Genomic DNA, 16,434 nt, shown 5'->3' on the forward strand with positions numbered 1-16,434 from the left:
GGAGAGGCAGAGGGAGAAGCAGACTCCCAGCTGAGCCGGGATACCAACGCGGACCTCGATCCTAGGACCCCAGGACCATGACCCGAGCTGCAGGCAGGCATCCTAACGACTGAACCTCACAGGCATCCCTGTCCCCGTGCTTTAATAAAGTCACCTCTTTGGCATGGAAATGTCTCAAGACTTCTTTTTTGGCCATTTGCTCTCAGACCTATGGATTATGAGTAACATATCTTCTTAAGGCTTAAGAAAAAAATCAAGTCTATAAAAAGAATATTGGGAAAAAAATGACTTGGCAATAACCATGGTTTTGAGGGGCGCCAGACTGGCTCAGTCGGTTAGGCATCCAACTCTTGATTTCAGCTCAGGTCATGATCTCAGGGTCGTGAAATGGAGCCTGTGTCTGGTTTGAGCTGAGCCTGAGTTGGCTTGAAATCCTCTCTCCCCTTGTCCTCTGCCCCTCTTCCCACTCATGCTCTCTTCCTCTCTCTAAAAATAAATAAAAGCTTGGGGCACCTGGGTGGCTCAGTCGTTTAAGTGTCTGCCTTCGGCTCGGGTCATGATCCCAGGGTCCGGGGATTGAGCACCACATCGGGCTCCCTGCTCAACAGAGAGCCTGCTTCTCCTCCCTCTGCCTGCCACTCTGCTACTTATGCTCTTTCTCAAATAAATAAAACATTAAATACATACATACATACACACATACCTTTAAAAAAAATCCTGGGAGGGTGGTTCTTGGGTGGTTCAGTTGGTTGGGCATCTGACTCTTGATTTCAGCTCAGGTCATGATCTCAGGGTTATAAGATCGAGCTCCACATTGGGCTCTGTGCTGGGTATGGAGTCTGCTTAAGATTCTCTCTCTTCCTGGGCGCCTGGGTGGCTCAGTGGGTTAAGCCGCTGCCTTCGGCTCGGGTCGTGATCTCAGGGTCCTGGGATCGAGTCCCGCATCGGGCTCTCTGCTCAGCAGGGAGCCTGCTTCCCTTCCTCTCTCTCTGCCTGCCTCTCTGCCTACTTGTGATCTCTGTCTGTCAAATAAATAAATAAAAATCTTTAAAAAAAAAAAAAAAAAGATTCTCTCTCTTCCTCTAAAATAAAGAAATCTTTAAAAAAATATTAAAATATAATCTTGGTTTTGAGATATCATTCCTCTGGTTGATCTCTTATCTCTTTGATAACAAGGAATGTCCCAATGCTTCATACATATACACATGCATATTCACATAAATAAGATGTTCTCTCTCTCTCTCTTTTTTTAAGATTTTTAAAATTTGAGAGCATGAGAGAAAGCACGAGACAGGGGAGGGGTCAGAGGGAGAAGCAGACTCCCTGTTGAGTGGGGAGCTCCACGTGGGACTTGATCCTGGGACTCTGGAATCATAACTTGAGCAGAAGGCAGACGCTTAACCAACTGAGCCACTTGAGGTGCCCACGATCATTCAGTCTTATCTGGTATCTTGGATGAGTCTAGGTATACATATTGAAAAAATGTTGAAAAAATCTGAAAGTATCAAAGTGGTTCAAAAGCTATCGGGTATAGTGATGTTTTTCATAATAGCCAGAAGGTAGAAACAACCAGAATGTCCATCAATGGATGAATAGATAAACAAAGCATAGTCCTTCCATAATATGGAATTTCATTCCACCATGAAAACAAATGGAGCTGTGACACATGCTCCGTGATGAACTTTGGAAACAGCATGCGAAGTGAAAGAAGTCAGGCACAAAGGGACACATATCGTATGACTCTATCTATAGGAAAGGTCCAGAATAGGTAAAGCCATAGCAGTGGTGGTTGCTTTGGAGAAGGCTAGGGTTGGAGGGGGCTAGCCCCTAAAGGACACAGAGTTTCTTTTAGAGGTAAGGTAAATATTCTCAAATTGACTGCGATGATGGTTATATCTGTGAAACATCCAGTTGTACACTTTAAATGGGTGAACTGTATGGTATCTGAACTATACCTCAATAAAGCTTTTTTAAAAAAAGCTATAAGAGGGGCTCCTAGGTGGCTCCGTTGTTAGGCATCTGCCTTCCGCTCAGGTCATGATCCCAGAGTCCTGGGAACGAGCCCTGCCGATACCAGGCTCCCTGCTCAGCGGGGAGCCTGCTTCTTCCTCTTCCACTCCCCCTGTTTATGTTCCTGCTCTTACTGTCTCTGTCAAATAAATAAATAATATTTTTTAAAAAGCTATAAGTAGTTATCAAGGGAAAGTCAGTTTACAGGTCACATTCTTGAGTTCTATGAACACTGGATGGAGAGTTCAAAAAGAGGATTGCTCTAGAAATTTCTTTTTGCCCTTTAGAAAATATTCAGCTTTGGTTGAGTCTAGAAGCACATGCTCTTGCTTTCTGGTTGTTTCCAAATATGTAAAGAATGCCAGAAAACGTGGCTACCACTTTGTCTTTCTCTAATGTTTTGTAGAGTTTATGGTAAGACTTAGCTGTTGTGAGTTAACATTTAGACTCATTTCAAGGGATCCGATGTGTTACATAAACACTGCAAACAGGTTCCAAATCTCTGGGCCCCAGAAGACATAGGAGAAAGAAGACTGAATATCCAATGTTTTGCCAGGCCAGGATTTCCATCCAGAAGGGAGCAGAGGGAGAGCACCCTGCTAATAAAATTCTCTACCTCAAGTAGTTAAAAGCAATGGAAATCTGTCACCTCACTCAGAGCAAGAGATGATGAAAGTTTGGGCATGAGTCATGAGAACTAAATATAGCAGTGCCTTTAGTTGGTTGTTGCTAACTTCCCCCTTTCCGTGTAACCAGGTGCTGTCATGTGTTCCCATGATCGTGACACGTTCGAGGAAGGAATTTTACCCTGAAAATAGATAGTTAACTTATTTCATACATATTTATTAAGTCTATTATATGAGACTCTGTTCTACGGTTTGGGGACAACATGATTAGTGAAGCTATAAACCCGTCAGCCATGATGACTTCGGATTGCTTTAAGAAGGCACGAAGAGGGACACCTGGGGGGCTCAGTTGGTTAAGCCGCTGCCATTGGCTCAGGTCATGATCCCGGGTCCTGGGATCGAGTCCCACATTGGGCTCCTTGCTCGGCAGGGAGCTTGCTTCTCTCTGCCTCTGCCTGCCACTCTGCCTGCTGTGTTTTCCACCCCCCCACCCCCTGCCCCGGGCTCTGACAAATAAATAAATAAATAAATGAATAAATAAGATCTTAAAAAAAAAAAAAAAAGAAAAAAGAAGGAACTAAGAATGTAAATGCCATATAAGGTGACTGGTGGGGGGTAGGCAACTTTGGTCGGGCTGGTTGCGAAGGCTGGCCAAAGGAGAAAGTGATAGACATCCAGGCTAGAAAGGAAGCTGCGGCTAAATAATGCAGGACCTTCCTAAGCCACTATATGAATGGGAGGTAGCAATGAGCTGTAACTGAAGTCCAGCTGTCTTTTAAGATTTTATTTATTTGAGAGAGAAAGAGTGCTTGCACACACCAGTGGGGAGAGTGGCTGAGGGAGAGGGACAAGTAGACTCCCCGCTGAGTGGGGAGCCCCTGCCTGGCTCAGTACCAGGACCCTGAGATCATGACCTGAGCTGAAGTCAGATGCTTAACTGAGTCACCCAAGTACCCATGAAATTCAGCACCTTTTTTTTTTTTACAAATGTGACCATTTCCAGGAGTGCCTTTTAGCAGTAGATCTATCCAGGGGAGAGGCTTTTTCCTTTTTTAAATTTTTATTTTTATTTTATTTTATTTTATTTTTATTTTTTATTTTTATTTATTTTTTTTATTTCTTTATTTGACAGACGGAGATCACAAGTAGGCAGAGAAGCAGGCAGAGAGAGAGGAGGAAGCAGGCTCCATGCTGAGCAGAGAGCACGATGTGGGGCTTGATCCCAGGACTCTGAGATCATGACCTGAGTTGAAGGCAGAGGCTTTAACCCACTGAGCCACCCAGGTGCCCCATCCTTTTTTAAATTTTTAAATGTAGGCTCCACACCAGCGTGGAGCCCAATGCAGGGCTTGAATTCAGGACCCTGAGATCAAGACCTGCGCGGATATCAAGAGTCAGACGCTTAACCAACTCGAGGGGAGCCTTTTTGTAACTCATCTTCCTAAAATGGATTCTGTGTCTGATTTGAACAAAGATGACTATGTGCCTCAGTTGGCAACTTGGGTCTTGGGCTAAGTGAAATGGGGAGCCAGTGTAAAGTGTGAGGAAGGTCCAGAAAAGATCTGGCTTAAGGATAAACGGTATGGAGAATGGCTGTCTGGAGACAAGAGTGGAAAATAATCAAGGCTAATTAAAATACAATACATAGAACAAGGATTCTGGCTAATTGCATATCTGAAGTTCAGATAAACTGAAAATAAATTTAAATATATTTATGTTTCAAAAAGTTACTTCTGTGGCATGCCAGAAGCTAACCCTTCACCAGTCAGAACTTTCCTGGGAACAATGAAGCCAGTGTTAAGATGGGGAAAGAATCATTCAGCTTAGCTTGAGTCCGGCGGGCACACAGAGTCATTCCCCATTTGTTACCTTCTGGTGCCACCATTTGACCCCTTCTGTGCCTTGCACATTTATGCCCAAGAAGACAATTCCAGGTTTTGCTTCTAAAAGCAGTCAGATGGTTTTCTTAAGGTCCCATCACATAAGTATCAAAGAAATACAGACGTAAATATCTGAGATGCCATTTTCACCTATAATACCAGCAGGAAGTTTTTAAAAGTCAGACTGGTCCATGTTAGGGAGAAGAGGTAAAGCAGACCTGCCTCTTGCTGGTGGGAATGGGCGTTTGTGAAGATCTTTGAGAACACACGGAGTTTGGCAATGTGCATCAAGAGCTTTTAAGATGTTCTTCGTTCCCTTTGATCTGGTCAGTCTGTTCCTGGGAATCCATCTAAAGGAAATAATCCCAAATACGGAAAAAAGCTTTGTGAAAAATATTGGTATGGTCCAAATGTCCAGAACAGAGCAAGTGGAGGAGCATTTAAACCTCCTCAGGAGGTTTTACAAATGAGGGAACTAAGGCCTTGAGAAGTTACGTAACTTGTCCGGGATCATGTAGCTAGTATGGGGCAGAGTTAGGATGCAAATCCAGGCTAGTTTTACCCCCCAAGCCCAAGTTTTTAATCACAATGCTACACTGAGTTTTCTGTATAGAAATAATGTTTTTCTCAACTGGAAAAACAAAGAGAAGCTCATTCTGATTTATAAAATTCAGTTTATTCAAGTTATACACCTCTCTAGAAAAAGACTGCAGAGGCCGGGGTGCTGGGGGCGGCTGCAGGCCTTCAGCTCCACACTGCCCACCCCCCCCCAGGCCAGCTTGCGTACTGCTGCGGCTGACAGCGGGCGCACTGAGTCTCCCGAGCCCCCCTGCCAGATGGGTTCTGGTTTGGTTCTGTCATTCTTGGCATTGGCATGAAAATTAGAAGGTTGGAAAACGCAAAAGACTTGCTTCTTTTCTATTCTGGTCGTGGCGCGCGGCAGTCATCGCAGGGGGGTGACCAAGAGCAGCTGTGGGCTCCTCTAACTCAGTGTTGCAAAGTGGGGGCGCCCAACCCAGGGTCCTCAGCAGGCTCTGATCTCGGCTAACATCCCCTTCCGCTTCTGCCTCTCTAGCCTCCCCCCTACCCCTCAACCGCCCCCACTTCCCTGTTGTTTTTCAGTCCTTCTAACACCTTTGTAACCAATTCCTGGCATCCAATCCCTCTGCCTAAGATAGCTAGACAGTGGTTTCTGTTTTTCAGCCTGGCCACTGGTACCTCTGCAACAAAACTTAGGACATATTTACTCCAATTACATTAGAAATACAGACACTGTTCTTATTTGTATCTGAAGATACAGGATATAAGTAGTCCTTTATCTTGTGGAGGGAGCAAAGTATCTTTGCATTTAGTTACTTCATAGGGGGTGCAGAAAAGATAGTGTCCATAAGTTTATACAAGTGACTGGTAAAGAAAAGGTTTATTAATTTAAGATGTGAGTTCTTTACTGCATAATCAGACTGCTGTGAAGCGCCTTAGTTGTTATTTGCTGGTTAACATTTGACAAGTTGTATCAATTGCACAATTTTAAAACTGTAATAAATATGATTAGTTAATAGTAGACTCCAAACTTCCCTTGGTTCTTCTTAAAAAAGGTTGGATGATCCACTATGATCCACTAAGAAACATCTAAATGGGAAGAAGGACAGAAGCATTTTTATTAGTGTCATTTAGCTTTTTCAATAGAAAACAGTCTGATAAACTATAAAATTGAAAAAAAATTATAAAATTGAAGACTTAACTGTATTGCTAAAAATCTCTATATTAAATTATTTGGCATTTAGATAGATAGGACTAGAGGAAAACATACATTTTAAGGGCCACAAATCTGTATCCTGAATCAATAATCTCCCTTTTATTTTTTTATTTTTAAAGATTTTATTTATTTGACAGAGAGATAGCAAGAGAGGGAACAAAAGCAGGGGGAGTTAGAGAGAGAGAAGCAGATTTCCCACTGAGCAGGGAGCCAGATGCAGGGCTTGATCCCATGACCTGGGGATCATGCCCTGAGCTGAAGGCAGATGCTTAATAGCTGAGCCACCCAGGTGCCCCAATAATCTCCCTTTAAAAAATAGTAATCTGGGCGCCTGGGTGGCTCAGTGGGTTAGGCTGTTGCCTTTAGCTCAGGTCATGATCTCAGGGTCCTGGGATCGAGTCCCGCATCGGGCTCTCTGCTCAGTGGGGAGCCTGCTTCCCTCTCTCTCTCTCTGTCTACTTGTGATCTCTCTCTGTCAAATAAATAAATAAAATCTTTAAAAATAAAAAATAAAAAATAAAAAATAAAAAAAAGTGATCTATGCCATTGAACGCACAGACTGGAAGTGTACAAGGGAAGTTATTAATGAAAGTTAACAAAATGTAGGCTTATTTTATGCCTGATCTGGACCCAAGGAGGGAAAAAAAGACACAATAATTTAATAAGGTTTACTAAAACTACCAAAACATGATCAAAGTAAAAAATTTTAGGGGTGCCTGTCGGGCTCAATCAGTGGAGCATGCAATTCTTGGGTCTCAGGCTGTGAGTTCGAGCCCCATGTTGAGTGAAGTGATTAGTTAAAAGAAAAAATTAAATCTTGGGACGCCTGGGTGGCTCAGTTGTTGGGTGTCTGCTTTTGGCTCAGGTCATGATTTCAGGGTCCTGGGATTGAGCCCTGCACGGGGCTCCTTGCTCAGCAGGGAGCCTGCTTCTCCCTCTGCCTCTGCTTGTGGCTCCCCCTCCTCATGCTCTCTCTCTCTCTCTCTAGCAAATAAATAAATAAAAATTTAAAAAATAAAATAAAATCTTTTTTAAAAAAGATTTCATTTATTTGTCAGGGAGAGCAAGAGAGTACAAGCAGGGCGAGTAGCAAAGGAAGAGGGAGAAGCAGGCTTCCTGTGAGCAGGAAGCCCGAAACAGGGCTCAATCCCAGAACCCTGGGATCATGACCTGAGCCGAAAGCAGATGCTTAGCTGTCTGAGCCACCCAGGCCACCCCCCAAAAAACCAGAATCTTGAAAAAAATAAATAAATAAAAAAGAGTAAAAAATTTTACCCTATATTTAAGTTAAGGATAGGAGTAAGAATAACTTATATGCATATTGCACACATGAAAACTTTTGGAAGGATGTATACTAAAATGTTAACAGTGATCCTATTTGTGGTAGCGAGATTTCAAGAGATTAGGGTTTTGTTTGTTTGTTTTCGGCTCTTGCAAAAATTTTTTTTTTTTCTTAAAGAACTTATTTATTTGTCAGAAAGAGAGAGAGAAAGAGAGCACACAAACAGGGAGAATGGCAGGCAGAGGGAGAAGCGGGCTCCCCACCAAGCAGGGAGCCCGATGTGGGGCATCCATCCCAGGATCCTGGGATCCTGGGATCCTGGGATCATGACCTGAGCTGAAGACAGATGCTTAATCGACTGAGCAACTAGGCGCCCCTCAATTTTTTTTTCTATAGTGAATGTGTTTTTGGTAATTAAAAAGGGGAAGAATTAAAAGGAATTAATCCCCAATTAATCAATGCTTCTTGAAATTTTTCACTTGCTTCAATATGAAAAATAAGACTTTATGAGGAATTGTAATACTGGAAAGCATCCAAGAGACCATGGGGTCCAGATCCAAAAACTAAATCCCGCACAGGTTCAGCGACTGGTCCGAGGCCACACTGTCCGCAGAGTAGAATCATGGCCTCTTGATATCTGGTCTAGGACCCACTTACACAAAAAGCAAAATACAACAATATACGCAGTTACACATAAAAATACATTTATCTCCACAACACCAGAACAAGTTGGTTCAATGTCAAGACCCTAAAAATATAAATGGTGTCAGATCAGGACCCAAGTAACAGTGGGCCAGCCTTACCTTCAGGATTTCACAGGGAGCGGTGTCTGGCGGTACAGGTTTCCCACAGTGGTTTGAATATTCAGTTATAAAAACTGAAGCTTCATCTAAACTATGGAATTGGAGAGCAAAAGAGAGTCATGAGGAAATTCTCGGGAGTGGGGGAGTCATAAATGTTTGCTATCTTGACTGTGGTGATGGCTTTGCAGGGATATATAAGTCAAAATTGATCAAACTGCATACTTGAAATATGGGCCTATATGTGCATGTGTGTATGTATATATATATATATATGTATATATACATATATATATATATGGATTATATCTTAAAAAGTAATGTTTATAAATGACAACATGTAGCACTGGCTGGATCACAAGCAGGAAAGGAAATGCATGGAAAAGCAGAAGGAAATGCATGGCATGGTAATAAGAAAGGGATGCATCCTGAGTGGCCAACGCAGTTAGAAGAAATGTGTGGATGGCCCAGGAAAGACTTCCGTCCTGATCGGGCTGCCATTCATCAGTGCCAGCCATTTCTCCCTTCTCCTTTTCACTTTCCAAATCCATTCCCAACCCAAGAAGCTGGTTTCTAAACTTGTGGGTATGGGAAAGTTAGACAATCAGGCTGAGCAAAAATTATATTACATAAAAGCCCCCAATTCTCTGAGCAAGTGTCTAAGGAAGAAAGCTGTAACTCAGGTTTTGAAGCAGGACTGTGAGACACCTATCTGGGGGTTCAGAAAGTTTATTTGATTGTCTGACTCCAAGTTCACGGTCGAAGGGACTGAGTTACAGGACGACCAGCCTGTCGGTGTGTGTAGTAATGCTATAGCTTAAAACGCCGAGCCCTTTGTTACGACCAGAGAGTTGTGCAACTGTTTGATCTTTCCCTCCAAAATAAAGGTAAATTTTAAGGAAATTCTACAGTAAGATGTTTTTGTTTGTTTGCTAATTAACTTACCTTAACTCACTTGCCAGATAGTTTACCAAGTCAGTGATGTTGCTTGCATTCATCATGTGCAATTTCAATGCTTGGAAGTATTTTGTCTTTGCCAAAATCCCAAAGTCCTTCTTACTTATGATATTATTCAGAATCAGATTTCTAATCTATAGAATAACAGGTATCATTATATTAAAAATGTGTGAAATTCCAAGGCCTTATGCAATACCCAGAAGTTTCTTACAGTCACAAGTTAAATGAGCATTTTGTTGTAACTAAGCCTTTTTTCTAACGGAGTGGGGAAGGGGAGAGGTTTTGGCCCATTTTAGTAACAGATTAAATCAGCAAGAAGTAATTACTGTTAAGCACTTTGGGACTTTTTCCGAATAAGATCTACTTACAACAACAAGCATTTAAGGCTACAGATTTTCCACTGAGCACAGCCCAAATAAGAGAGAGGGGTCTCTGCCTTTTAAAAAATTTACAAAGGTTTTAATAAAAGCAAAATAATTTTACATATTGCCAAAAAGATATAGTAGTTTTCAGCTTAATTTTCATTTGGGGAAAATTATTACCTTCTAATATCAAATTTTTCATAGCAAAAATGAAATGAAATTGCCGCTTACTTGATGTGAAAATCCTGCCAACTGGCCAGTATTCATATGCTCTTCTAATTGCTGTAAAATGATCTGAGGATTGCACGAGCCCAGAAAATTCTAGAGGAAAAAAAAAAAAAATCAAAGCACAGTTAATGGAAAAGTGCTATTACTACTAATTTCTGTTAAATCTGAAAGGTTTTCATTTTTAAATTTGGAATATCTTTAAGAATTTCTATTATAGGAGGGGCGCCTGGGTGGCTCAGTGGGTTAAATAAAGCCTCTGCCTTCGGCTGAGGTCATGATCCCAGAGTCCTGGAATCGAGCCCCGCATAGGGTCTCTGCTCAGCAGGGAGCCTGCTTCCTCCTCTCTCTCTCTGCCTGCCTCCCTGCCTACTTGTGGTCTCTGTCTGTTAAATAAATAAATAAAATCTTAAAAAAAAAAAAAAAGAATTTCTATTATAGGAAAAAAAAACCCACCTCTATCATGTAACAAAAAAATTATGGAAATAAGGAAGAAGACATTTTACAAATACCTATTGTAACAGCAAGAGCTGTTTAACAAGTATTTTGTCATTCTAAGTGCCAAAAGGAATCTATTTAAATACTAAAATTTTGAAAAGCATCAACGGATGAGTTTATGAATAGTAAAAAATAGTAAAAAAAGGTAAAATAAAATAACCCGAAGTCAAAGACAAGCACAGATGGCTGTGAAAAAATGAACAAACCAAATGACAGATGAAAAAAATATGCATGTTCATTTATGTAGGTCTCGATCTACTGGCTTATCTACCTTTGGGGAAACACCGAAGATCATTACCAAGTGCTTTGTTCTATTTCTTCTGTATTGTATAGGGAATGAGTTATTTTTAAAAGTTCTGTCCTCAAAGTACTCATGGCTCCCTTTGTCAGACACTCACACACAAAACCCTCTCTCATCTCCCACATCCAATCACTAAGTCAAGCTGCCCTATCCAGTTCATCCTCGATGCCACCACCCCACCTTGGGGACGGACCCCCTCAAGCCTTTCTGGGCCGCCCACAGGCTATTGTGTGTGGACCAAGTAAGATACATGTCCAGTCCACGGTTTCCCACTTCCCACTCTTCCCTTCTTGCCGCCTCTCTCCTCCGATCAAGCACTTCATCTTATTCTTGTAGGAAAACTGATTGTCCCCCGACCTCCACCCGATGGAGAACAAGGTCCAAATCTCTCTCGCCTTTTTTTTTTTTTTCTTTTGTGACAGAGATCACAAGTAGGCAGAGAGGCAGGCAGAGAGAGAGGAGGAAGCAGGCTCCCCACTGAGCAAGGAGCCTGCTGTGGGGCTCGATCCCAGGACCCGAGAGATCATGACCTGAGCCAAAGGCAGAGGCTTAACCGACTGAGCCACCTGAGTGCCCTGGTCCAAACCCCTCTTAAGGCATCCCTCAGATGGACCTTGATCTATCTTTCAGGCTTACCTCCTGCTAAACCTGCATACAAACATCCCGCCCCACTCAAACGGATGCACTCAATGCCTTGCAGGTCTGGTAAAAAGGAAAATGCAAGCCTTTTGCTGGGGACGTGCAGTATGAGACCTGTTTCTTGGGCAGCCCCAGAGGAATAATTTGCCACAATACCTTAATTTGCTGACGTCTTTTTTCGGAGTGGGGCATGAGCATTAGACAGGCCAGTGCAAAGGCAGGGAGCTCTAACTGGACATACTGCCTGGCTATTCCAACCATGTCGAGATCATCTGAAACGGGACATCTTCGAGAGAGCACATGAGTTTGTTAGTATTACTTACATTAATTCATGAGTTAATTACCTGACGGTGCTTTCAATGATTTTAAGCATTAAAGTGCTGGGGCATAACATACACTTAGGAATGAGTAGCTTGAGTCTTTCACAGTATTCTTCGTGGAATAAAACAACCTACGGGAGCACAGAGTGCTCCTTGCTGCTGTGATTATGTCTGAGAGCCCACACGTGCCTGAAGACACGTTCTCTGAAGACTCAAAACCTCTCTGAAGACACTGCGTGATGGAGGTAGTTGGAAAAGTACTCTGTACATTAATTAAGACTAATTTTAGAGAAGGCTTACTGACTCTCAGTTTACGAGCTGCTTGTGCAGAGTGGACACTGTAAAAATATGAGAGACAGTTTACCCTAGAAACAAGTGCTGTGCTTCACATCCCCAAAAGAAGGAATGACTCGAAAGACAGGTTTATTAGAAAGGAATTTTATAAGCAACAGGTATGACTTTTTGGGGTAGGAAGACAAGTATTTTACTTACTCTAGAACAGCGACGAGACTCTCACAGCAGTCTGACAACTGACTCGGGCTCAGAGGACAAGACGCTGAAAATAAACAGCAACAATGCACACACACGTACAGAGCTATAAAATGCTACTGTCGATGTTTCAGGGGAGAGAGAAATACCTGAAAGCAGGGGTATCTGAACCACACACTGCCAAGCTTTGCCGAAGTAGGGAACCTGGGGAGACAAGCACATTTTGGGATTCGTGCCTGGGGTTTCACGAACTCTCTGGTTTTGTAGTCACAGAACTATGTGCTTAGAGCTTATGTTCAGGATGCTAAGACCAAAATCATACACTGGCATCTTCCTGTTTGAGATGGTTAGATTTTAGGACAATTTCTCTCTCTCCTTCTTTCTCTTTCCTACCCTTCCTTCCTTCCTTTCTCTCTCCCCCTCCCTTTTCTTTTTCTTTTTTATTTATTTATTTTTTTAAAAAAATATTTTATTTATTTATTTGACAGACAGAGATCACAAGTAGGCAGAGAGGCAGGCAGAGAGAGAGGGAGGAAGCAGGCTCCCTGCTGAGCAGACAGCCCAATGCGGGGCTCGATCCCAGGACCCTGAGATCATGACCTGAGCTGAAGGCAGAGGCTTAACCCACTGAGCCACCCAGGTGCCCCTTTCTCTCCTTTTAAAAAAGATTTTATTTATTTATTTGATAGAGAGAAACAGCAAGAGCAAGAACACAAGCAGGGGGAATGGGAGAGAGAAAGCAGGCTTAATGCTGAGCAGGGAGCTCAGATGAGCTCAGAGATGTGGGACTCGATCTCAGGACTCTGGGATCATGACCCGAGCCGAAGGCAGACGCTTAACTGACCAACCTCAAAGTAAATGAGGATTGTACGAGCCCCAGGCACCCACGCGCCCTCCTTCTTTCTTTCTCAAAGTAAACTCTATACCCAAAGCAGGATTCAAACTCATGACCCCAAGATCAAAAGTTGCATGCTTTACTGACTGAGCCAGGCAGGTGCCTTTGGGTCATTTTCTTCATAACTGTATAGTTCAGGGTCATATTATACAATCTTGGCCGATTCATTATTGTTTCATTTGGGGAAAAAAAGCATCAGAACCCAACTCGGAAAATAAAACTTATACTATTGTGTGCCAGACGTTACGTAAGAGCCACAGGAAAGGGCCAAGCAGACAAGAGAAAGGATTTCGAAAAATGAATAAGGCAACATAAATTTCCACTTATAGGGGAAGGGTGAAGTGACTTATGCAACATTTTACTCCTTATTATAGAGAATAATTAAGAGTTAACAGTAATGAGATGCAAAAAAAATTATATGTAGAGGTCTCATAAGATCTAATAATCCCATACCTAACTAAATGCTCACAAGGAAAAAAACCACATATATCCACATAAAAACTTGTACACAAATGTTCATGGGGCATTGTTATTCTTAATAACCCAAAAATCCATCAACTGATGGATGGATTTTTCCAGTCATCATCATCGTGGGTGTGTCTGTACAGTGAACATCAGTTGGCAGTAAAAAGGTATCAAGCCCTGACATCTGATACCCAAGGATGAACCTTGAACACAGGATGTCGAATGAAGGGAGCCTGAACGGCCCTGTACTGCATGAGTCCACTGATATGCATGTCCAGCAAAGACACTTCCAGGGGTTGGAAGAGGGAGGAATAGGGAGTGACTGGTAATGAATATGGGGCATACTTTCGGGGTGAAGAAAATGTGCAAGAATTAGAGAGGTGGTGACGGTTGCACAATGCGGTGAATATATTAAAAACCACTTAATTGGGGCGCCTGGGTGGCTCAGTGGGTTAAGCCTCTGCCTTCGGCTCAGGTCATGATCTCAGTCAGGGTCCTATGATTGAGCCCCGCATTGGGCTCTCCGCTCAGTGGGGAACCTGCTTCCCCCCACTCTGCCTGCCTCCCTGCCTACTTGTGATCTGTCTGACCGATCGATCAATCAATCAATCTTAAAAAAAAACCTCACTTAATTATACATTTTATTGATTTCTGAGTTTTATTTTTTTAGTAATCTTTACCCCCGATGTGGGGCTTGAACTCTAGACTCCAAGATCAAGAGTCACAATCTCTATGCATTGAGCCTGCCAGGTGCCCCTTAACTGTATACTTTAAAGGGGTACATTTTACATGGGAATTATAATCTCAATTAAAAAAAGAAAATAGGTCTCTATGTGCTCTATGGAACAGAGTCTCCAAGGCACCAATGTTATGTGGGAAAAAAAATTATCTAGAATGTCATTGCATTTATATGTACAAAAATGTATACACACCCACACACATACAAACACACACATGTGCTTATATGATAACAGTAAAGTTCCAAACATAGTGCAAACATTAGTTACTTCTGGGGTGATAATTTTGATGGGAAATGGTAAAGGATAATTTTCATGTTTTATTCAGCATGTTTCTATATTGTTCTAATGTATTAAGCTAAGAATAAGTAATATATTTCCACATTACATAATGATTATACGGTACACAATCTGTGAAATGTAGAAAAGGGAAATAAGACATGGTGTCTGATTTAAAGATCCTCCAAGTCCAGGAGGGGTAGTTGAATGTATAGCAAAACAAATTACACTGTGACAGGTGCTACCATAGAGCCAGGGTTTGGAGCGTGTGCATGAAGGTGTGGCTCAGGAAGCCTAGAGGGCTGGGGCTGGTGAGGTGCTTGGAGAGGTGACCTCTGAGCCATGTACTCTGGGTCCTGGCCCTATTTTATTTTATTTTATTTATTTATTTATTTATTTATTTATTTATTTATTTAATTTATTTTTTAAGATTTTATTTATCTATTTGACAGACAGAGATCACAAGTAGGCAGAGAGGCAGGCAGAGAGAGAGGAGGAAGCAGGCTCCCCGCCGAGCAGAGAGCCCGATGCGGGGCTCGATCCCAGAACCCTGGGATCATGACTCGAGCCAAAGACAGAGGCCTCAACCCACTGAGCCACCCAGGAGCCCCCCTGGCCCTATTTTAATGGGATATCAGTTCTGTTCTTTACTGAGGAGCTCGTTACTTTACCCAATGCAACTGGCAGCCACAAGGCCATCAAGTATAAATATTAAATTCTTTTTGTTGTTGTTGCTAAAGATTTATTTATAGAGAGAGAGAGCGGGTACAAGTGTACATGAGCTGGGGGAGGGACAGAGAGAGAGAGAATCTCAAGCACATTCCCCATTGAGCGCAGAGCGTGCCAAGAGCCTCGATTCCAGGACCCTGAGATCAAGACCTGAGCTGAAATCAAGAGTTAATGCTTAACTGAGCTATCCGGGTGCCCCTAAGGATTAAATTCTATAAAATTTACTTTAGGAAACCACGTACCTGCCATAAAGAATGGATACTAGAGATGGTGGTTAAAACTTTCCTTAGATAAGGAATCTGGGGAAAAAAAAATACAGTTCAGAAAATGACCAAAATGGAAAACTTCAACATGAAATAATCAGATTCTTAAATTTTCAAAAAGGGATCAGTAGAATGTATCTACCATGAGAACCACCAGGGAAGTTCACTCACTAAATGACAAATATCAAAAAAGGTCAGGGAAGCTTCCATTTGTTTCCAGTGAAATTATGTCATTTTTGAGCCAGCACTTCCTCTGGCCCAAGACCAAGTTAAGTTTGGCACGAAACCAAGGGGAGTGAATGTTTGCAGCATACATCTGTGCGATCACCAGCCTCCATGCAGAATGCTCAAGACTTGCTATGCAAAACCTTTCACACAGACTGCAGTCCAGGGCACAGAGTCTTACCATGTTGAAGCCAAGAAGCTTTTGTAAGAGTCCGTTCCAAAGCTGCAGGTCATAGATTTTGTACTCCAAACAAAGCTCAGTCACCAATCTGACTGCCTGAAGCAGAAAAGGAATTAAAAAAAAAAAAAAATCATACTGCTTCAAGATACCAGGAGATCAAACCACCTGTGGAAGAGGTAGGGCAGCTACACACAAAATATGCTTATAACCTAGGTATGCCTACTGCCTGATTTCAGTGAAGGCCCCCAGTCTCTCTAATGAAAGAAAAAAAAGAAACTAAGATTATTCTTTTTCTTTCTTGCGGTCATGGATTCAAACAGCATCTAGGACTTTTCCCACCATCTTCTTTCTACCCAAGAGCCGTTTGCCTGTTGGCCCCGTAACCTTCTCACCCTGGGCTCCAACTGCCTCAGAGACTGAATTCCCACAGGCAATGGAGAGAAAGAGGAGGAACACCCCTCCTGGCACGGGGACAGTCTCTTTCCCCCATCTGGATGTGGACACACAGGGCCTGG

The 16,434-nt window shown here is 42.4% G+C and overlaps 1 protein-coding gene across 3 annotated transcripts in view; it reads right to left on the reverse strand.

The window, feature by feature from the left end:
* Window positions 1-5,227: 5,227 nt before the first annotated feature.
* Window positions 5,228-16,434, reverse strand: part of LOC111156483 (kinetochore associated 1) — a 76,236-nt gene continuing 65,029 nt past the window's right edge. Inside the window, exons 55-63 of one of the 3 annotated variants that reach the window (XM_022517409.1) lie at window positions 15,920-16,015; window positions 15,493-15,549; window positions 12,295-12,349; window positions 12,149-12,212; window positions 11,493-11,622; window positions 9,905-9,994; window positions 9,300-9,445; window positions 8,358-8,448; window positions 5,228-6,145 (exon numbers count right to left, since the gene is read on the reverse strand). In XM_022517409.1, coding sequence (XP_022373117.1) covers window positions 6,125-6,145; window positions 8,358-8,448; window positions 9,300-9,445; window positions 9,905-9,994; window positions 11,493-11,622; window positions 12,149-12,212; window positions 12,295-12,349; window positions 15,493-15,549; window positions 15,920-16,015 — 750 coding nt within the window. In that variant the 3' untranslated portion in view covers window positions 5,228-6,124. Of the gene's footprint in view, window positions 6,146-8,357; window positions 8,449-9,299; window positions 9,446-9,904; window positions 9,995-11,492; window positions 11,623-12,148; window positions 12,213-12,294; window positions 12,350-15,492; window positions 15,550-15,919; window positions 16,016-16,434 lie in introns of those variants that run through there. The other 2 variants (XM_022517411.1, XM_022517410.1) reach the window with 2 other exon arrangements.

This window comes from Enhydra lutris, unplaced genomic scaffold (assembly GCF_002288905.1).
Source record: "Enhydra lutris kenyoni isolate GAN:26980312 unplaced genomic scaffold, ASM228890v2 scaffoldscaffold46, whole genome shotgun sequence".
Classification (NCBI taxonomy): Eukaryota; Metazoa; Chordata; class Mammalia; order Carnivora; family Mustelidae; genus Enhydra; species Enhydra lutris.